Below are 23,272 nucleotides of genomic sequence, written 5' to 3'. Positions count from 1 at the left end.
GCCGGCTCTCTGAAAGAGCAATCCAGCTAGTCCCACTCCCCCGCCATTTCTCCGTAGCCCTGCAGATTTTTTCCCTTTCAAGTACTTATCCAATTCCCTTTTGAAAGCCACGATTGAATCTGCCTCCACCACCCCCTCAGGCAGTGCATTCCAGATCATAACCACTCGCTATGTAAAAAAGTTTTTCCTCATGTTGCCTTTAGTTCTTTTACCAATCACCTTAAATCTATGTCCTTGACCCTTCCGCCAATGGGAACAGTTTCTCTCTACCTACTCTGTCTAGACCCTCCATGATTTTGAACACCTCTATCAAATCTCCTCTCAACCTTCTCTCCTCTAAGGAAAACAACCTCAGCTTCTCCAGTCTATCCATGTAATTGAAGTCCCTCATCCCTGGAACCATTCTAGTAAATCTTTTCTGTACCCTCTCTAAGGCCTTCACATCCTTCCTAAAGTGTGGTGCCCAGAATTGGACACAAGACTCCAGTTGTGGCCAAACCAGTGTTTTATAAAGGTTCAACATAACCTCCTTGCTTTTGTACTCTATGCCTCTATTTATAAAGCCCAGGATCCAGTGTGCTTATTTAACCGCTTTCTCAACCTGCCCTGCCACCTTCAATGACCTGTACACATATACCCCCAGGTCTCTGTTCCTGCACCCCCTTTTGAATTGTGCCCTCTAGTTTATATTGCCCCTCCTCATTCTTCCTACCAAAATGTATCACTTTGCACTTCACTGCGTTAAATTTCATCTGCCATGTGTCTGCCCATTCCATCAGCCTGTCTATGTCCTCTTGAAGTCTATCACTATCCTCCTCACTGTTCACTACACTTCCAAGTTTTGTGTCATCTGAAAATTTTGAAATTGTGTCTTGTACACCCAAGTCCAAGTCATTAATATATACGAAGAAAAGCAGCAGTCCTAGTACTGACCCCTGGGGAACACCACTGTGCACCTCCCTCCAGTCCGAAAACAACTTCACCACTGCTCTCTGTTTCCTGTTACTTACCCAATTCTGTATCTGTGTTGCTACTGCCCCCTTTTTATTCCATGGACTTCAACTTTGATGACAAGCCTATTATGCAGCACTTTATCAAACACCTTTTGAAAGTCCATATACACCACATCAACTGCATTACCCTCATCTACCCTCTCTGTTACCTCATCAAAAAACTCAGGTTAGTTAAACACGATTTGCCTGTAACAAATCTGTGCTGGCTTTCCCTAATCAATCCACACTTGTCCAAGTGACTTAATTCTGTCCTGGATTATCATTTCTAAAAGTTTCCCCACTACCGAGGTTAAACAGACTGGCCTGCAGTTTCTGGGTTTATTTTTTTGAACAAGGGTGTGTTGTTTGCAATTCTCCAGTCCTCTGGTATCGCCCCCGTATCCAAGGACAGTTGGAAGATTATGGCCAGTGCCTCCACAATTTCCACCCTTACTTCCCTCAGCAACCTAGGATGCATCCCATCTGGACCGGGTGACTAATATAGAAACATAAAACTCTTAGAGGGCGTGACAGGGTAGATGCCAAGAGGCTGTTTCCCCGGGCTGCTGAGCCTAGAACTAGGGGCATAGTCTTAGGATAAGATTCACAAGCTTCTGAGTGAAGAAATTTTTCCTCATCTCGGTCCTAAATGGCCGACCCCTTATCCTGAGACTATGCTCCCTAGTTCTAGACTCTCCAGCCAGGGGAAACAGCCTCTCAGCATCTACCCTGTCAAGTCCTCTAAGAATTTTATATGTTTCAATGAAATCACCTCTTATTCATCTAAACTCCAGAGTATAGGCCCATTCTACTCAACCTCTCCTCGTCAGACAACCTTTTCATCCCAGGAATTAATCTAGTGAACCTTCGTTGCACCGCCTCGGAGGCGAGTATATCCTTCCTTAGATAAGGAGACGAAAACTGTACACAGTACTGCAGGTGAGGTCTCACCAATGCCTTATACAACTGTAGTAAGACCTCCTGACTATTGTACTCCAATCCCCTTGCAATAAGGCCAACATGCCATTTGCCTTCCTAATTGCTTGTTGTACCGACATGTTAACTTTGTCGTGCAGAACGACACCCAAATCCCTCTGAACACCAACATTTCTTAATCTCCCACCTTTTAAAAAAATATTCTGCTTTTCTATCCTTCCTACCAAAGTGAATAACCTCAAGAGATATTAGGACAGGTGACCAAAAGCTTGGTCAAAAAGAAGAATGAGAGGCAGAGAGGTTTAGGGAAGGAATTCCAGAACTTAGGGCCTAGGTAGCGGCAGGCACAGCCACCAATGGTGGAGCGATGAAAATCAGGGATGCGCAAGAGATCAGAATTGGAGGAGCGCAGAGATCGCGGAGGGTTGCAGGAGGTTACAGAGATAGGGAGGGGCGAGGCCATGGAGGGGTTTGAAAGCAGGGATGAGAATTTTAAAAAGCGAGGCGTTCCCAGACCGGGAGCCGATGTAGGTCAGCGAGCACAGGGGTGATGGGTGAATGGGACTTGGAGAGAGTTAGGATACAGGCAGCAGAGGTTTGGATGAGGCCAAGTCATCATCAACTTCTGAACTCTTATGACATCTGGAGAGAACATAAGAACATAAGAAATTGGAGCAGGAGTAGGCCAATCGGCCCCTCGAGCCTGCTCCGCCATTCAATAAGATCATGGCTGATCTGATCCCAACCACAAATCTAAAGAACACAAGAAGTCGGAGCAGGACCCGGCCACATAGCCCCTGGGCCCTCTCCGCCACCCACAGGGCATTGACCGATCCGAACTCAGCTTCATGTCCAATTTCCTGCCCGCTCCCCATAACCCCTAATTCCCTTTACTTCTAGGAAACTGTCTATTTCTGTTTTAAATTTATCTAATGATGTAGCTTCCACAGCTTCCTGGGGCAGCAAATTCCACAGACCTACCACCCTCTGAGTGAAGAAGTTTCTCCTCATCTCAGTTTTGAAAGAGCAGCCCCTTATTCTAAGATTATGCCCCCTAGTTCTAGTTTCACCCATCTTTGGGAACATCCTTACTGCATCCACCCGATCAAGACCCTTCACAATCTTATATGTTTCAATAAGATCGCCTCTCATTCTTCTGAACTCCAATGAGTAGAGTCCCAATCTACTCAACCTCTCCTCATATGTCCGCCCCCTCATCCCCGGGATTAACCGAGTGAACCTTCTTTGTACTGCCTCGAGAGCAAGTATGTCTTTTCTTAAGTATGGAGACCAAAACTGTATGCAGTATTCCAGGTGCGGTCTCACCAATACCTTATATAACTGCAGCAATACCTCCTTGTTTTTATATTCTATCCCCCTAGCAATAAAAGCCAACATTCCGTTGGCTTTCTTGATCACCTGCTGCACCTGCATACCAACTTTTTGATTTTCTTGCACTAGGACCCCCAGATCCCTTTGTACTGCAGTACTTTCCAGTCTCTCGCCATTAAGAAAATAACTTGCTCTCTGATTTTTCCTGCCAAAGTGCATAACCTCACATTTTCCAATATTATATTGCATCTGCCAAATCTCCGCCCACTCACCCAGCCTGTCTATATCCCCTTGCAGGTTTTTTATGTCCTCCTCACTCTCTACTTTCCCTCCCATCTTTGTATCATCTGCAAATTTTGATATGTTGCACTCGGTCCCCTCCTCCAAATCGTTAATATAGATTGTAAAGAGTTGGGGACCCAGCACCGACCCCTGTGGAACACCACTGGTTACTGGTTGCCAGTCCGAAAATGAACCATTTATCCCAACTCTCTGCTTCCTGTTCGATAACCAATCCTCCACCCATGCCAGAATATTACCCCCAATCCCGTGATTTTTTATCTTAAGTAATAATCTTTTATGTGGCACCTTGTCGAATGCCTTCTGGAAGTCTAAATACACTATGTCCACTGGTTCCCCTTTATCCACCCTATACGTTATATCCTCGAAGAACTCAAGCAAATTTGTCAGACATGACTTCCCCTTCATAAAGCCATGCTGACTTTGTCCTATTAAATTATGCTTATCTAAATGTTCCGTTACTGTCTCCTTAATAATAGACTCCAAAATTTTACCCACCACAGATGTTAAGCTAACTGGCCTATAATTTCCAGCCTTCTGCCTACTACCCTTTTTAAATAACGGTGTTACATTAGCAGTTTTCCAATCTGCCGGGACCTCTCCTGAGTCCAGGGAATTTTGGAAAACTATCACCAAAGCATCCACGATCCCTACTGCCACTTCCCTCAAGACCCTAGGATGGAAGCCATCAGGTCCAGGGGATTTATCCGCCTTGAGTCCTATTATTTTACTGAGTACCATCTCCTGAGTGATTTTAATCGTATTTAGCTCCTCCCCCCCCCGAGAGTCCCCTGTTTGTCCAGTGTTGGGATATTCTTAGTGTCCTCTACTGTAAAGACTGAAACAAAATATTTGTTCAGCATTTTTGCCATCTCCATGTTTCCCACCATTAATTTCCCGGTCTCATCCTCTAAGGGACCTATGTTTGCCTTAGCCACCCTTTTTCTTTTTATATAACTATAGAAACTCTTGCTATCTGTTTTTATATTTTTTGCTAATTTCTTTTCATAATCTAACTTCCCTTTCTTAATCAATCCTTTAGTTACTTTTTGCTGTCTTTTGAAGAATTCCCAATCTTCTATCCTCCCACTAAGTTTGGCTACCTTATATGTCCTTGTTTTTAGTCGGATACTATCCTTGATTTCTTTACTTAGCCACGGATGGTCACTGGGCAGTGATGGGGAGCAGGAACCTCAGGTTTTTTGCATCATCCCTCCTCCTCCTCCTCCCTCACCCCGCAGCCCTGGGTTACCTTGGTACCAACTGGTCCCATCGTGTGTGGGGGCAGGGATATTGTCCTTGATTAATGATTGACCCTCATTAACCCAAGGCCTGAGTTTGGAATGCTTCACGACATTGCTTCTGACGACCTTGGCCCAGTAGGGACCCAACATTTTGTACACAGCCGGTCTAAGGAAAATTCTAGTCTTTCCACCCAGCGTGAGCCCTGTTGGCCATAAGTGTTGCATTTTGTCTTCCATCTTCATTCCAATATTTCCTGGATCAGTGGGTAGCACTCTCACCTCAGAGTCCGAAGGTCATGAGTTCAAGTCCCAGTCCAGAGGCTAAGCACATAATCCAGGCTGACACTCCCAGTGCAGTACTGAGGGAATGCTGCACTGTCAGAGGTGTTGTTTTTCAGATGTGATATTAAACAGAGGACCAGTCTGCCCTCAAGTGGATGTAAAAGATCCCACAGCACTATTTGATGGAAGAGCTGGGGAGCATTTATATATTAATCCTTCAACCAACATCACTAAAACAGATTATCTGTTCACTTATCTCATTGCCCCAGATACCCCAGTAATTCACCCCAATAGTCACTCTTCATGTATGACGACCACCTGGCTATTCAACTGTGAGCAGCATCACAGCCAAGCACAATCCCATCCCCTGAAAGCTGCCCTTTCCTTCAGGGAGAGGACAGCAGAGGATAGAGAACCCAGATAGTGTTACCCCCCAACTCAAAGACTTAATTAAAAAGCAGAACCAAAAAAGGCATTTTAATAGAGAAATACATTTATTTATATTAAAAAAGATGACCCACATTCCCCTCAGGAAAAGAATAAGGAACATGAACACTTTAAGGCAATACATTTCCTTTGATCTGACTTACACCCAACCCCCCTTCCCTCTCCCAAAGAGACCAACTCACGCTGGGGTACAGTTGCCCTCCGCTCCCTCGCCCCAAGTGCCAGTCTTCAGGCAAGCGCAATGAGGTTAGTCAACTGTGGAGGGCATCACAGACAAGCCCGATCCTCTTCTCACACCAGGTCGACACATGTGTACATCAAGTTGGGTGGAGGGGAAGAGAAGGGCCAAGGGAGGTCAACCCAACTGCACCCAGGAGCAGGAACCCCAACCTTGGTTTGCCCCAGGAAGACACATGACATCTCCACCAGACATCTCCACACCGCTGCAAACAGTCCATTGTCGGAGGGAGGTGGATTTCGTTGGAGCCCCACTTTCTCCCTTGTTCCTCTGAATCAAACGTCCCCCTCCATCAGCATAAATGGCTGACCATTTATACATTTAACAAAAACACACTCCTCCTAGCTGTTAATTGCCAGCTGACACCATATTGAAAAGTGATCACTTCACAAACCCATCCACAGGCTCGAGATTTAAAGAGACAGTGCACCCCCCCCCCCCCCCTTGTCCAATGGTGGCCTGTAGCTTTAAATAATTCAGTAGTGCACAGTGTTCCAAACATACATCAGTAGTGGACAAACTGGAGCCGGGCGGGGTCATTCCTGTCTCCACGTCCTCCGAGCCAATGCCAGTCTTCAATTGGCCGCTGACGCACAGCTTTGGCACCTAACATAGCAACTGTGATGGAGGAGAGGGGAAAAAGGGGGGAATAAAAAGGCAGTGTAGACACATCAGATCGGGAAGGATGGAGGCCGGGGGGGGGGGGGGGGGGGGGGGGTAATGTGAAGAGTTAACAGAAAAAAAACACTGGAGGGAAGGGAGATATAAAGACCCAAGTCGAGGAAAGAAGATTGAAAGGGTGCGTTCCTTCCAGAAGTGTTTAACCCTCAGACTTGCCACGGTCCAGGAGGACGCGGTTAAAGCTCCATCCCCAGTGCGGTGGCTCCTCTGAGCTTCCCTTGGCTCAGCCTGATCCAGTGTCCCCAGTGCTGGCTCACTGTCCACAGAGGTCCACACACGCCTGCCCAGATGTGAAGAGGTGGTAAATGCTAACCAGTGGGAACATGACCAGGGCGCCAATCAGCGAGCCAACCTGGATCGCCGCCCCACACCAGACCAGGGCCGAGTGACCTGCTGCGTGGAGGATGCTGCCGATCGCCACCTTCAGGTAGGAGAAGAACCCAGTGAACAGCATCCAGGAAATCACCTGAGAGAGAAAAACCATTAAAAAAGGTCAAATCAAGGCAGTGCCTCGAACCAGGGCCACTAAACTACAGCAACGTGTCCCTCCTTCCCCCCCCCACTACAAACAGACAGAGGGGGTTGAACCCCAGTATGTGCCCAGGTAGGAGTGGGGAGGGGAGGGGGTTTGAACCCCAGGCTGTGCCCAGATAGGGACCCTACAATCTGATCAAGGGGTCGAACCCCGGTCTGTGCCCATGTCATTGAACACTGCCAGCGTGCTGGTAGAGTTGCTACAATCAGCCAGAGTTCGAGCAGGGCAAACCAGCCAGTTTCTGCTCCTGTTGGCTCTCCAGTGCCCCCTGCTGGAGGTACACCTAGAATGGTTACAGCACAGAAGGAGGCCATTTGGCCCATTGATTCTGTGCTGGCTCTATGCAAGAGCAATCCAGCTAGTCCCACTCCTCTGCCCTATCCCCATAGCCCTGCAATTTGTTCCCCTTTCAAGAACTTATCCAGTTCCCTTTTGCAGACCACCCCCTCGGGCAGTGCATTCTGGATCCTAACCACTCGCTGTGTAAAAAAGTTTTTCCTCATGTCACCTTTGGTTCTTTTGCCAATCACCTTAAATCTATGTCCTCTGGTTCTTGACCCTTCTGCCAATGGAAACAGTTTCTGTATCTACTCTGCCTAGGCCATTCATGATTTTGAATACCTCAATCAAATCTCCTCATAACCATCTCTGTTCCAAGGATAACAACCCCAGCTTCTCCAGTCTCTCCACATGACTTCCATACTCTATTTATAAAGCTCAGGATCCCATATGCATTTTTAACTGCTTTCTCAAACCCTGCTGCCTTCAACGATTTGTGTACATAGACCCCCCAGATCCCTGTTCCTTTACCCCTTAGAATTGTGCCCTTTAGTTTATACTGCCGGACAAGAGTAGGATCTGGTGCGACAGAGACACTCCCAACATCTGTTTAGCCCATTTGGCACTCACTGCCAGGCTTCTTAAAATGATCAGGACAATTGGTCCAGGCCTCTAGATTAGGAGTTCAGTAACCCAACTGCAATGCCTACCACCACACTGGAAGATGCCCGACAGTGAGTGCCAAAGGGGCTCGAATACAAAGGGGAGGAAGTTATGCTTCAGTTGTACAGAGCCTTAGTCAAACTCCATTTGGAGCACTGCATTCAGTTTCAGGCACCACACCACAGGAAGGGATTATTGGCCTTGGAGGGGGTGCACTGCAGAGTCACTATAATGATACCAGGGCTAGAAGGGTTAAATTATGACAGGTTGCATAGACTAGGCTTGTACTAGAGTATAGCAGATCAAGGGTGATCTAATTGAGGTGTTTAAAATCATTAAGGGATTTGATAGGGTCGGGTGAGAGAAACTATTTCCTCTGGTGGGGAAATCCAGAACAAGGGAGAAACAATCTTAAAATTAGAGCTCAGCCATTTAAGAGCAAATTCAGGAAGCAATGTTTTCCCCCACAAAGTATTGGAAATCTGTATCTCCCCTCTCCCAAAAAGCTGTGGGTCAATTGACATTTTCAAGACTGAGATAGATAGATTTATGTTTAGGTAAGGGTATCAAGGGATACAGAGCAAAGGTGGGTTAAATGGAGTTGAGGTACAGATCAGCCATGATCCAACTGAATGACAGAACGGGCTCGAGGGGCTGAATGGCCCCCTGCTGTTCCCACATACTGGGGCTGCTTGTGACTCCAGGAGAGAAGAACAAAGACATTCTAGAATCAGAAAGTTATGGCTCAGAAGGAGGCCATTTATACTGGCTGGAAAAGAGCTAGCCAGCTTAATCCCACTTTCCAGCACTTGGTCTGTAGCCCTGTAGGTTACAGCACTTCAGGTGCTCATCCAGGTACTTTTCAAATGAGTTGAGGGTTTCTGCCTCTACCACCCTCTGGTAGAAGGATTAGAGGGGAGCGGAGGATAAACTTTTTCACCCAATCACTAATCTATGCTGCTTGGTCACTGACCCCCCCCTGCTAAGGGAAATAGGTCCTCCCCATCCTCTATTTAGGACCCTCAATTTTATATACTTCAATTAAGTCTCCCCTCAGCCTCCTTTGTTTGAAAGAAAACAACCCCAGCCTATCCAATTTTTTCTCAGCTAAAATTCTCCAGCCCTGGCAACATCCTCGTAAATCTCCTCTGTACCCTCTCTAGTGCAATCACATCTTTCCTGTAATGTGGTGACCAGATATGTGCACAGTACTCAAGCTGTGGCCTAACCAGTGTTTTACACAGTTCCAGCATCACCTCCCTGCTCTTATATTCTGTGCCTCAGCTAATAAAAGGAAAGTATCCCATATACCTACTAACCACCTCATCCACCTGTCCTGCTACCTTCAGGGATCTGTGGACATGCACTCCAAGGTCCCTCACTTCCTCTACATCTTTCAGTATCCTCCCATTTATTGTGTATTCCCTTGCCTTGTTTGCCCTCCCCAAATGTATTACCTCATGTCTCCTGATTGAATGCCATTTGCCACTTTTCTGCCCACCTGACCAGTCCATTGATATCTTCCTACAGTCTAGCTTTCCTCCTCAACCATACAGCCAATTTGTGTATCATCTGCAAACTTCTTGATCAAGCCCTCCACATTCAAGTCCAAATCATTAAAATATATACCACAAAGCAAGGGACCCAGTACCGAGCCTTGTGGGACCCCACTGGAAACAGCCTTCCAGTCACAAAAACACCTGTCCACCATTGCCCTTTGCTTCCAGCCACTGAGCCAATTTTGGATCCAATTTGCCACTTTCCCTTGGATCAGTCTGCCATGTGGGACCTTGTCAAAAGCCTTGCTAAAATCCACATCCACTAAATCAAATGCACTACCCTTATTGAATTTTGAGGTGATAACAAGGAGGGTCAATCAAGTTAGTCAGACACGACCTTCCCTGAACAAATCCATGCTGACTGTCCTTGATTACAAGGGATGGGCAATAAATGCCGGCCTTGCCAGCGACGCCCACATCCCATGAACGAATAAAAAAAAACTCCGTGCCTTTCTAAGTGACGGTTTATCCTGTCCCTCAGAATTGATTCCAATAATTTACCCACCACTGAGATTAGACTGATAGAGTAATTAATTATAGCCCAATCTCTTTCTCCCATTTTAAACAATGGTACAACGTTAGCAGTCCTCCAATCCTCCAGCACCGCACGTGTATCCAGTGAGGATTGGAAAATGATGGTCAGAGCCTCTGCTATTTCCTCCCTTGTTTCTCCTAACAGCCTGGGATACATTTCATCCGGGCCTGGCGATTTATCTTTCAAAGATGCTAAACCCCTTAATACTTCCTCTCACTATGTTTATCCCATCCAATATTTCACTCCTCCTCCTTAACTACAATGCCTGCATCATCCCTCTCTTTTGTGAAGACAGATGCAGAGTATTCATTAAGAACCACACCTACATCTTCTGCCTCCATACAGAGGCCAAAAAGGTAACCTAATAGGCCCTACTCTTTCCTTAGTTATCCTCTTGTTCTTTATGTTTTTATAAAACTTTTGGTTTTCCTTAATTTTACTTGCCAGTATTTTTTCATGCCCTCTTTGCTTTCCTAATGTTTTTTTTAATTTCACCCCTGCACTTTCTATACTCCTCTAGGCTTTCTGCAGTATTGAGCTCTTGGTGTCTGACAAACTTCCCTTTTTTGCCTTATCTTACCCTGTATGCTCCTTGACACTCAAGGGGCTCCAGATTTGGCAGTCCCACCCTTTTCTTTGTGGGATCTCCCCCTTGAATCTCCCCCACTGCTCAGACACGGTTCTTGCCAAGTTGTCACTCATGCATCACATAACCTGATTCCACTAATGGCTTAAGCAATAAAATGAATTAAGGTCTGTGGTCTAGTTAGTCTCCCACACTGTACTTACCACCAAAGCAACCCCTGCAGGCTTTCCCAGCAGCGGGGGGCACGGACTGAATGCTGCCAACGCCAAGATGTAAGCCCCAAACAGACCCCCTAGCAATGCCAGGACACTCAGTCCGACGCTAGACCTGCACAAAAACAAATCAGAGAATGGATTTTTCAACATGTAGAATCTCTGAAATTTTCTGCAGTCACAGAGACCAGGTGAAGCAACAGACGACTGTACATTGTCTGGCAAAGGGGCCAGACAGTCACTGCTCAGTGTGAAGAATTTGGTTAGACCACACTGAGCAGAGTTCTGGTCTCCACATTACAAAAAAAAGGATATAGAAGCACTGGATTAAGTGCAAAAAAGATTCACAAAGATGATACTAGATCTGAGGTTATAACTCAGGAAAGATTGAACAGGTGGGGGCTCTTTTCTCTAGAAAAAAATTCTGGTGGCCTATTCGAGGTCTTTAAGATTATGAAAGAGTTTGATAGGGTAGACGTAGAGAAGATGTTTGCACTTGAGGAGAATCCCAAAGTAGGGGCCATAAATATAAGGTAGTCACCAATAAATCCAGTAGGGAATTCAGGAGAACTTTCTTTTCTCAGTGGTTAGAATGTGGAGCTCGCTAGCACATGGAGTGGTTGAGGCAAATAGCATAGATGCATTAGGGAGAAGCTAGATAAACACATGAGGGAGAAAAGAATAGAAGGGTTAGATGAAGTAGGCTCATATGGAGCATAAACACCAACACAGACCAGTGCGAATGTAGAAAACATCACAAGACCCTTTAGTCAGGGGGAAAGGACATTGAGCTGTGGAGGGAGAGATTAGGAAGGGTGTCCAAAAACCAGGTGGAGAAAGGAGTGTTGAAAAGGATTGTGAAAGATAGAGAGGTGAAGGGGTTTCGGAGAGGAGGTCCAGAGAGTGATGGCAAAACAGTTGAAGGCTTGAACACAGATGGTGGGGCATGGGAGGGAGATGGAAATGGATATGCATAAAGGGTGTCAAGGCCTTTGAGAGTGCACAGAGCAGATTTATCAGAATGATGCTAAGGATGAGTGACTTCAGTTATGTGGAGAAATTGGAGAAGCTGGGATTGAGGAGAACATTTGCAGGCAAATTACAGAGAGTTAAAAAGGGATCTTGCCCAGGTGGATTAGATCAGAAACTGTTAGGCAAAACAGTAATTGAACAATGGGAGGCCTTCAAGGGGGAGTTGGTTCAGGTACAGAGTAGACACATCCCTACGAGGAGGAAAGGAAAGGCATTCAAAGCTAGAGCTCCCTGGATGACTAAAGATAGAGATTAAAATGAAACAGAAAAAAGGAGGCTTATGACAAAGGTAAGGTTCATAATAGAGAACCAGGCTGAACAGAAACAAAGGAGATCTGAAAAAGGGAATAGGAGGGGCAAAGACAGAATGAGAATAGATTAGCAGCTAACATGAGAACACCCAAAAGTTTTTTTTAAATAAACATACAAATAGTAAAAGGGGAGTCAAAGGAAGTGTGGGACCGATTAGGGACAAAAAAGGAGATCTTGTGGAGGCAGAGGGCATGGCTGAGGCACTAAATGAATATTTCACATCGGTCTTCACTAGAGGAGAGGATGCTGCCATTGTAGCAGTAAAGGAGGAGGTAGTAGCGATATTGGACAGGATAAAAAATAAAGGAGGTACTTAAAAGATTGGTAGTACTCAAAGTAGAAAAGTCACTCGATCCAGATGGGATCCATCCTAAATTACAGAGGGAAGGGTGGAAATTGCGGAGGCTCTGGCCACAATCTTTCAATCTTCCTAAGATATGGGGGTGCTGCCGGAGGACTGGAGAATTGGAAATGTTACACCCCTGTTCAAAAATGGGGAGAGGGATAAACCCAGCAATTACTAGTCAGTCAGCCTAACATTGGTGATGGGGTAAACCTTTAGAGTCAATAATGCAGGACAAGGTTAATTGGCACTTGGAAAAGTATAAGCTAATAAATGAAAGTCAGCATGGATTTGTTAAAGGAAAATAGTGTTTGACTAACTTGATTGAGTTCTTTGATGAAGTAATGGAGAGGGTTGATGAGGGTAGTGTGATTGATGTGTATATGGATTTAAAAAAGGCATTTGATGAAGTACCACACAATAGCCTTCTTAGCAAAATTAAAACCCATGGGATTAAAAAAGGGACAGTGGCAGCATGAATACAAAATTGGGTAAGGGTCAGAAAGCAGAGAGTAGTGGTGAACAGTTATTTTTCAGACTGGAGGGAAGTATACAGTGGTGTTCCCCAGTACAGGATCACTGCTCTTTGATCTATATTAATGACCTGGACTTTGGTATGGAGGGTATAATTTCAAACTTTACAGATGACAGGAAGCATGGAAATGTAAACAATGTGGAGGATAGTAACAGACTTCAGGAGGACACAGACAGACTGGTAAAATGGGCAGATACATGACAGATGAAGTTTAACAGAAGTGTGAGGTGATGCATTTTGGTGGGAAGAATAAGGAGAGGCAATATAAACTAAATGGTACAATTCTAAAGGAGGTGCAGGAACAGAGACCTGGGGGTGCACACACACAAATCTTTGAAGGTGGCAGGACAAGTTGAGAAGGCTGTTAAAAAAAACATATGGGATCCTGGGCTTTAATAGCAGCATAGAATACAAACACAAGGAAGTTATGCTAAACTTTTATCAAACACTGGTTAGGCCTCAGCTGGAGTATTGTGTTCAATTCTGGGCACACTTTAGGAAGGATGTCAGGGCCTTAGAGAGGGTGCAGAAGAGATTTACTAGAATGGTGCCAGGGATGAGGGATTTCAGTTATGTGGAGAGACTGGAGAATCTGGGGTTGTTCTCCTTAGAACAGAAGGAGAAGGGGAGATTTGATAGAGGTGTTCAAAATTGTGAGGGGCTTTGACAAGAGTAAATAAGGAGAAACTGCTTTCAGTGTCAGGAGGGTCAATAACCAGAGGACACAGTTAAGATAATTGACAAAAGAAATTGGGAGGGGGAGGGAGGAAAAAAAAAGAGAAAGACATTGTTTAACCCAGTGAGTTATGATCGGGAATGCTCTGCCTGAAGGGGTGATGGAAGCAGATTCAATAGTAACTTTCAAAAGAGAATTTGATAAATACTTCAAAAAAGGAAAAACACAGGGCTATGGGGAAAGAGCAGTGGAGTGGGACTAATTGGATAGCTCTACCAAATGCCGGCAATGGCACGATGGGCCGAATGGCCTCCTCCTGTGCTTCAAGATTCTATGAAAAGGCTAAAAAAAAGTCAGGACAGAGGGTTGCAGGACAGGGTATCAGACTGGAGGAGGTTGCAGAGAGGGTGGAGCCAGGGATTTAAAGATGAGGATTTTAAAATTGATCGTGTTTTTTGGGAACTGGGATCCAATGTAGATTGGCAAGGACGGGAGTGACAGGCAAGCAGGACATTTGGTTTTTGACCCGAGTGTCTGGAAGGTGGGAGGAGGGGAGCAAAAGGACGCTCTAGAATAAATTCAGTGCACAGGAGGCAATTAGAACAGCGAGATATGAACAAATCCAATAGGGAACTCGAGAGAAAATTCTTTCCCCGGAGAGCGGTAAGAATGTGGAACTTGCTACCACAAGGAGTAGGTCACTAGCATTTAAGGGGAGGCTTGATAAACACGTATGCTGATGGGGTGAGATGAAGTAGGGTGGGAGAAGGCTCGTGTGGAATATTAACACCGGCATGGACCAGTTTCTGGGCTGTACATTCTACGTATATAGAAAGTGGTCTCACCTCCAGAGTGCAAACATGGCGATGAAACAAGCCACTGGATTGGCTAGATTCCCAAGCACCACAGCCAGATGGAAGGTGGTGCTCCCATAGGGCAGGCAGGAGTAGGTCTGTATAGATGGCAGCACCCCATTGGTCAGGGCGTTGGAGAGGGCCAGCAAGGCCAGGAGGTAGAGGTTACGAGAGGTGCAGAACGGAGCCGAGGGTTTGGGGGCCTCCGCGCTCACCTCAGACAGACGGTGGGATTCCTCGGCGCCGCCCGGCTGGTGGCTGGGGGCCCCCCTGTCTCGGGCCCCCCGCCAGGACAGGCCGGCGAAGGACAGGAGGGAAACGGCCAGCAGGCCCGTCAGCAGCCAGAAGAAGGAGCCGGCCGAGAAGCTCTCCTCCAGGTAGTGCGGCCGGAGGGAGAGGGAGCCGTTGGCGGTCGAGCCGTTGCGGCACTCCAGCTGGCCCACGCCCTGCGCCAGGGCCGCCACGCACGGGAAGAGGGCGCTGAAGCCCTGGCCCACGAAGAAAGTCCGGATGAAGGCGGGCGGGAGGCGGGACATGAACGGCAGGAAGGTGACATTGGAGGTGCAGCAGGCCAAGGCCAGGACAAAGGTCAGGGTCAGGTAGGGGACGCTGTGCCTCTCCCCGCCCAGGAGCACAGTCCGATCCCAGGAGAGGGCCAAGGCGGCCGAGGAGACCACCCCCAGGGCCTGGATGGTGTAGATGACGTGCCGCTCGTTCAACAGGCCTGGGGAGAATTTATGAGCGAGGGTGATGGAGACGGGACCGATGTTCGATAAAGCGATCAGCACCGTCAGATAGGCCGGCAGGTTCCACCCTGGCAAACGGGGAGAACGTTAAAAAAAAGGTAGATTAGCGATAGTCTGAAACACCCCCCCCCCAAATCACCTCAAGAAAACATCCCAGGATCCCTTTAAATGCCATTGTTTAGATCTCTAGGCAGATCAGTTGGGAAGTGGCACTTCAACAACATACGGCTGCACAGGCACGATGGGCCAAATGGTCTCCTGCTGTGCTATATATCCTCCTACGATAGCCGGACTAGAGATACAGTCAGTTAACACTGGTAGACGTTATCGAGCCAGACCATCTGGTAGAGGACCTGAGCATCCCTCCGTACAATGGGTCCATCAACATCCCAACTGGGAACAGGCCCAAAAAAAAAATCCATTTCCACATGGATGAGTGAGACTCTACCCTCACAGCTGTGGTTCTTCCCAGTGGTGTCCAGGCTCAGATCAGCTGACATGGGGGGGGGAATTAAACCCCTGGCCTTCATGGCCCTCTCAGATACTCCCAGGCCGATCTCACTGAGCCATGGGGGGGAGCTCAGAACGATCTGTGTTTGGAACTTTTTATCTCTGGCACGGTCCTGTACCAGGACGACAAGAGCCTCAGTTTTATCAGGGAACGAACTTGTATTTCATTACCTCACGACATCCCAAAGCACTTTACAACCAATGAAGTACTTTTGAAGTGTAGTCACTGTTGTAATGTAGGGAAACACAGCAGTCAATTTGCACACAGCAAGATCCCACAAACAGTAATGTAATAATAACCAGGCAATTTATTTTAATTGAGGGATCAATATTGGCAGGACACTGGGGAGAACTCCCCTGCTCTTCTTCAAAATAGTGGCCTTGGGATCTTCACATCCACCCGAGGGGGCAGACAGGGCCTCGGTTTAACATCTGATCTGAAAGACGGCACCTCAGACAGTGCAGCACTCCTTCAGTACTGGCACCGGAGTGTCAGCCCTAGATCGTGTGCTCAAGTCTCTGGAGTGGGACTCGAACCCACGACCTTCTGACTCCGAGGCAAGAGCGCTGCCACTGAGCCACGGCTGACATCTTAGGGCATCGGAGATGCCCAATAAGGCCAGACCAGAGTCCAGCAGTGAAACCAATGCACAGGAATTTCAAAGGGCCTCTAGTTTCAGATTTCCCCCCCCCCACCCCCTCATGCATTGCTTGCTGGGTGACAATCCCCTTCCAGTATCTCTGCTACTGCTAATCCCTCACATGCGAGACAAGACAGCACAATAATAAGCTATTCAACTGCAGAGGGCATCACAAATGCGTGTGATTCTACCCTCACAGTTGTGGTTCTCCCCAGTGGTGTCCAGGCTCAGATCAGCTGACTGAGGGGAGGGAGGGGGAGGAGATTAAACCCCTGGCCTTCTTGGCCCATACTCCAAGATACTCCCAGGCCGATCTCACTGAGCCATGAGGGAGCTCAGGACGAACGGTGTTTGGAACCTTTCACCCCTAGCACTCACCTTCAGGAAGGGCCTTAGTCACCACTGGAAGCTCCACCCACAAGGAGTTCACCGCAACCCACGACCCCATTCCAAACATGGCAACCAGAAGGTGGCTGAGGAGAGGGTTACCCCAACCGGACGTGGACATCTTGGAGTCAGGCAGTCTGGGAAGGGAAAGGAGCATAGTCACTCTAGGGAGAGATCACGACAAGCACCACCGGTGCTGGGCTCGACCCCATCTCAGCAACCCCCCCTTCAAAACACAACTTAGTAAAATCCAGAGCAAGATGCCTTTCGGCCCATCAAGTCCATTCCATCTGGAATACATGGATTATTCAATCGTGGAGTTCATGCACTGCCTCACCCCTCCCACTACTGCCTAAAACAGACCCTGAATTATCTCCTCCTCCCACAGGCCATTCACATATCAACCATCCGATTTCTAATCTCTGATCCTCGTAAACTTTGTGCCTCTTCATTGTCCCAGTTACTAGCCGGTTTACTCTCGACTCCTCCACAGCCATCACTATTTTGCTGTGGGTTGCGTCGCCTCAGTCTTTTTGCAGCCAAAATATTAGTTATTGGAGACTTGCTTCATAACTTAGAAGAACTTGTATTTATTTATATAGCACCTTTCACAACTTCAGGACATTCCAAACACTTTACAGCCAATGAGGTACGTTAGAAGTGTAGTCACTGTTGTAATGTAGGAAACACAGCAATTTATGCACAGCAAGATCCCACAAACAGTAATGTGATAATGGCCAGATAATCTGTTTCAGTGATGTTAGTTTGAGGGATAAACATTGGCCAGGACACCGGGGAGAACACCACTGCTCTTCTTTGTAATAGTGTCATGGGATCTTTTATGTTCACTAAGAGGGCGGACGTTTAGCGTCTCATCCGAAAGACAGCACCTCCGATAGTGCAGCACTCCCTCAGTACTGCACTGGGAGGGTCGGCCTAGATGATGTGCTCAAATCTTAAGTGGGACTTGAACCACGATCTTCTGAATCTGAGGAAAGAGAGCTACCACTGAGCCACAAGGTTGAATAGACCCTCGAGGCCAGGAATCATCCTGGTCATGCTTCTCTGAACCCTTCCTAACATCCCTTTTATTAGAGTGGAACAGACCTCACCATTGATCAGTACAGAGCCAATCTAACTTGTCCTGAGTCGTGACCCAGTGTCCGACAGATACACTCTGGTACCCACGTTATTGATAACTGCTACTGGCTGCTCAGATGCTTTCAGTGATCAGTCTCAAATCTTATCCCTTCTCTACCAGCAGAGAGCCTCTTCAATAACTTGCATTTATATCACACCTGTAACATGGTAAAATGTCCCAAGGCGCTTCACAGGAGCGATTATCAAACAGAATTTGACACCGAGCCACATGAGGAGATATTAAGACAGGTGATCAAAAGCTTGGTCAAAGAGGTAGGTTTTAAGGAGCATCTTAAAGAGGGGGGGCGGGGAAGTGAAGCTGAAGGCACGGCCACCAATGAAAATTGGGGATGAGCAAGAGGCCAGAATTGGAGGAGTGCAGAGATCACAGAGGGTTGTAGGGGGTTACAGAGATAGGGAGGGGAGAGGCCATGGAGGGATTTGAAAATAAGGATGAGAGTTTTAAAAATCAAGTGTTGCCGGACCAGGAGCCAATGTAGGTCAGCGGGTATAGGGTGATGGGTGAACGGGACTCGGTGAGCGTTAGGATACGGGCAGCAGAGTTTCAGATGAGCTCAAATTTATGGAGGGTGGAAGATGGGAAGCTGACCAGGAGAGCATTGGAAGTAAAGTCTGGAGGTAACAAAAGCATGAATGAGGGTTTCAGCAGCAGGCGGCCTGAGGCTGGGGTGGAGACAGGTGATGTTATGTTGGTGGAATTAGGCCGCCTTACTGATGGAGGGGATTATGGGATTGGAAGCTCAGTAAATAGGAAGCCAAGGTTGTGGAGAGTCTGATTCGGCCTCAGGCGGTGCCCAGGGAGGGGGGACAATCATAGAATGTGCAGCATAGAAACAGGCCATTCAGCCCAACAGTTCCGTGCTGGTGATTTTGCACCACACGAGCCTCCTGCCTCCCTACTTCATCTAACCCTATCAGCATATCCTTCCACTCCTTTCTCCCTCATGTGCTTATCTAGCTTCCCTGTAAATGCATCTGTGCTAGTCGCCTCAACTACTGCATACTTTCTCACTTATTCCACATTCTAACCACTCTCTGGGTGAAGAAGTTTCTCCTGAATTCCCTATTGGATTTATTAGTCATCATCTTATTTACAGACCCTAGTTCTGGTCTCCCCCACAAGTGGAAACATTTTCTCCACGTCTACCCTGTCAAACCCTTGCGTAATCTTAAAGACCTCTATCAGGTCACCCCTCAGTCTTCTCTAGAGAAAAGAGCTCCAGCCTGCTCAATTTTTCCTGATAGAGGTTAACCTCTCAGTTCTGGCATCATCCAGAATCAATGGTTAGAGAACGGAGTTTGTGGTGGGTTCGAAGGCAATGGCTTCGGTCTTCCCAATGTTTAATTGGAGGAAATTTCAGCTCATCCAGGACTGGATGTCGGACGAACAGTCTGACAACACAGCAGTGGTCAGTCAGATTAATTGATTCATAATGCACAGGGCCTGTTAATGGTCTGTTGTCCTGACTTGCCTTCCCAATCTTATCCTTGACTCTTCGGTGAGCCATGGGTTCCACCAATCACCCTCCATTACTGCACCCAGTGTCAACGGGCTTTTCAGCTGTGTGTTACCGACTTTGCCTAATTCTGCCCTTTGGGCAATGTTCACACACACACGCACTACCAGTAGGTGTGACTGGATAGCGAGCGGGAGCAAGAACCTCAGCTGATTTCCCCTCTCCATAACCCACAGGACCTGAGGTCCTTACTTCCATTTTGACTGCAACCAGTTAACTGCAGGGGGTGGGGGTGGGGATTACCCAGCAACCCTGGAGGCTGAAATGGGGGTGGACTTTGGGATCTCTGGACGGATGAAATAAGATAGTCACTAGGTCAAGATCCTGGAACTCCCAACCTAACAGCACCGTGGGAGCAGCATCGCCTCACGGACTGCAGTGGTTCAACAAGAAGGCCCATCACCACCTTCTCAGGGCAACTAGGGATCGACAATAAATGCCGACAATGCCCACATCCCAAGAATTTATTTCTTTTTTAAAAAAGGGCCTTCCTCACCTGTAATTGTCTTCAGCAGTTTGACCTTCGCCCCCCCACGTACGCTCTGCTGAAACCATCGACTTCCATTAAAATGCAGTGCGTCACTGAGTTTAATAAGTTTCTGATGGGCACAAAGTGCAGTGGGACAGGAGGGATCGTCCAAGAGATGAAGACGACACTCATTACACTCGTCATTAACACAGCAGGGTGGGGGAGAACTCATTAAAATATACCAGGATATTCTATAGCCCTAGAAATTGAAATCTATAAAAAAAGAGAAAGACTTGTGTCTTTCACAACCTCAGAATGTCCTAAAGCACTTTACAGCCAAAGTAGTTTTGAAGTGTAGTCACTGTTGTAATGTAGGAAACGTGGCAGCCAATTTGCACACAGCAAGATCCCACAAACAGCAATGAGATAATATATTTTACTAATGGTGGTTGAGGGATAAATATTGGCCAGGATATTGGGGAGAGCTCCCCTGCTCTTCTTCCAAATAGTGCCGTGGGATCTTTTATGTCCGTCTAAAAGGGCAGACAGAGCCTCAGTTTAACATCTCATCCGAAAGATGGCATCTCCCTCAGTAGTGCTGAGAGTGTCAGCCTGGATTTTGCGCTCAACTCTCTGGAGTGGGAATTGAACCCACGACCTTCTGACTCCGGAGAGAGTGCTACCCACTGAGCTACAGCAGACACTGAGGGGGAGATGCTTTAATTTTTAATGCAGTACGGTTTGACCTTCTTCATCCAGTTCAAATATTTAGATTTCTTTTACACAATAGAAAGGTTTATGGTGAAAGGCTGCATTAGATTAATTCAAATACACCCCTAGAAAGCAACATGAATTCATCGATGGCATTAATCAGCACCTGAGGTTTTGATTGAACTCTCGGGAAGGAGGAAAGCGAAGGATATCGGGAGTCGGAGTGGGTCTAATAGTGAAGAAATCTCTAACTGAGGCGATCGAGTGGTTTTGGAAGTAACAGAGTGGGTTAAGCCAGTGCTAATCAATCTTTAACGTTCGAGTGTGGAGTATTTACTCAGTGGAATGTTCTAATTAGAATTGAGGTTAAGGGTTGGAGTGGGTCCAGAGCAGTGGGTGAAAGAACAGAGAAAAAATAAACACCGATAATCCAGATTAGAAATAGGAACAGAATTCAGGGCCGGTCCATCAGGGTCTGAAAGATCAAATCTCCTGATGGAGGATCCCACAGAACAGGCAAACAATGAAAGCCTTCACTTTATTCAGCACCAAAATTATTTGATGGGAAGAAATCATAAGGAATTGACAGGAATACAAGAGAAGGTATGCAGTAATAGGTGATTAATGCACAGTCGGAGTCCTATAAGCCGCTGCCTCGTGCCTGATCAACCCCTCCAACAGGTCAGTCAGGATTTATTAGATGTTTTATAACAATTACTGCAGTGAAAAGTGGTGAGGGATGTAGCTCAAAAGCCTTTTTGTGTGATTTATGACAAATGTAAGATTCATAACAGGAGGGAACCAGGCTGAATACAGAAAGTACAGAGATCTAAAAAAAGGGGAATAGATTAGCAGCTAACATAAAAGGGTAGTCAAAGGAAGGGTGGGACCAATTTGGGACAAAGATCTTCTTGTGGAGGCAGAGGGACGAAATGAATACTTCACATCGGTCTTCAGTAGAGAAGAGGATGCTGCCATTGTAGTAGCGATATTGGATAGGATTAAAGATAGATAAAGGAGGTATTTAAAAGATTGGCAGAACTCAAAGTAGAAAAGTCACCCGGTCCAGATGGACTGCATCCAAGGTTACTGAGGGAAAGAATTGGGGGGGGGGGGGGGGGGGGGAAGGAGGAGGAAGAAAAAAAAGGAAAAATAAGAGGGGTCAGGTGAGGGGCAATTTAGAAATCTAATGAGAAAAAAGTCAGGGCAACAGCACAGTGATTTGGGTGAAGATAAACAGTGTGGCAGGAAGAGACAGAGTTTACCAATAATAGAGCATCAACAAGCAAGGTCAAAGCAGGAAAAACATGGTAACAATTCAAAATTAAAAAGGCTTTTTACAAATGTTCATGCATTCAGATAAAAAGATAGATGAATTAGTGGCATAAAGAGATAAATGGGTTTGATCTAAGCCATTAGAGACATGGCTGCAAAGATTGGGAATTAAATATTTCAGGGTACTTGACTTTTCAAAAAGACAGGCAGAATGGAAAAGGAGGGGGTGTAGCCCTGATAAAGGATGACATAAGGACAGTGGTGAGAAAGGACCTTGGCTCAGAAGATCAGGAAGTAGAATCAGTATGGGTGGAAATAAGAAATGACAAGGGGCAGAAAACACTGGTGGGAGTAGTTTATAAGCCCCCGAATAGTTGCTATTCCATTGGACAGAGTATTAGTCATGAAATAATAGGAGCTTGTAACAAAGGTAATGCAGTAATCATGGGGACTTTAATCTTGTGGAAAGTGGGATTTAAAAAAAAAATTCATTCATGGGATGTGGGCGTCACTGGCAAGGCTGGCATTTATTGCCCATCCCTAATTGCCCTTGAGGTGGTGAGCTGCCTTCTTGAACAACTGAGGGGCTTGCTAGGCCATTTCAGAGGGCGATTAAGAATCAACCACATTACTGTGGGTCTGGAGTCACAGGCCAGACTGGGCAAGGACAGCAGGTTTCTTTCCCTAAAGGACATCAGTGAACCAAATGGGTTTTTATGACAATCTATTAGTTTCATGGCCACCATTACTGATACTAGTTTTTATTATTCCAGATCTTTATTTAATTAATTGAATTTAAATTCCCCAGCTGCCGTGGCAGGATTTGAACTAATGACTCTGGATTATTAGTCCAGGCCTCTGGATTGCTAGTCCAGTGACATAACCACTGTGCTACCATACCCATCTATTAGGCTGGGTGGCTCATTTTCGGCTGGTGCAGACACAATGGGCCAAATGGCCTCATTCTGTGATGTAAATTTTCTATGATTCTACATATGGACTGGGCAAATCAAATTGGCATGGGTAGTCTGGAGGAAGAGTTCATGGATGCATTTGAGATGGTTTCCTAGAGCAATAAGTCATGGAACCAACCAGGGAACAGTCTATTTTAGATCTTGTATTATGTAATGAGACAGGGTTATTAGTAATCTCAGTAAAGGATCCTCTGGAGAAGAGTGATCATAATATGATGAATTTCACATTGAGTTTGAGAGTGATGTACTTAAGTCCAAAACTAGAGGCTTAAACTTAAATAAAGCCAATTACATAGGGGCGAGTTGGC

The 23,272-nt window shown here is 46.5% G+C and overlaps 1 protein-coding gene across 2 annotated transcripts in view; it reads right to left on the bottom strand.

Annotated features, from left to right (window-relative positions):
• Positions 1-5,561: 5,561 nt before the first annotated feature.
• Positions 5,562-23,272, bottom strand: part of slc52a2 (solute carrier family 52 member 2) — a 37,548-nt gene continuing 19,837 nt past the window's right edge. The window contains exons 1-5 of one of the 2 annotated variants that reach the window (XM_067968745.1): positions 20,032-20,127; positions 16,849-16,994; positions 14,565-15,387; positions 10,813-10,936; positions 5,562-6,918 (exon numbers count right to left, since the gene is read on the bottom strand). In XM_067968745.1, the coding sequence (XP_067824846.1) occupies positions 6,706-6,918; positions 10,813-10,936; positions 14,565-15,387; positions 16,849-16,994; positions 20,032-20,090 (1,365 nt within the window). In that variant the 5' untranslated portion in view covers positions 20,091-20,127 and the 3' untranslated portion in view covers positions 5,562-6,705. Of the gene's footprint in view, positions 6,919-10,812; positions 10,937-14,564; positions 15,388-16,848; positions 16,995-20,031; positions 20,128-23,272 lie in introns of those variants that run through there. The other variant, XM_067968748.1, reaches the window with a different exon arrangement.

Source organism: Heptranchias perlo, chromosome 2, assembly GCF_035084215.1.
Source record: "Heptranchias perlo isolate sHepPer1 chromosome 2, sHepPer1.hap1, whole genome shotgun sequence".
NCBI lineage: Eukaryota > Metazoa > Chordata > Chondrichthyes > Hexanchiformes > Hexanchidae > Heptranchias > Heptranchias perlo.
Note: the sequence above shows the minus strand (reverse complement) of the source record. Positions and strands in the feature narration are given on the sequence as shown.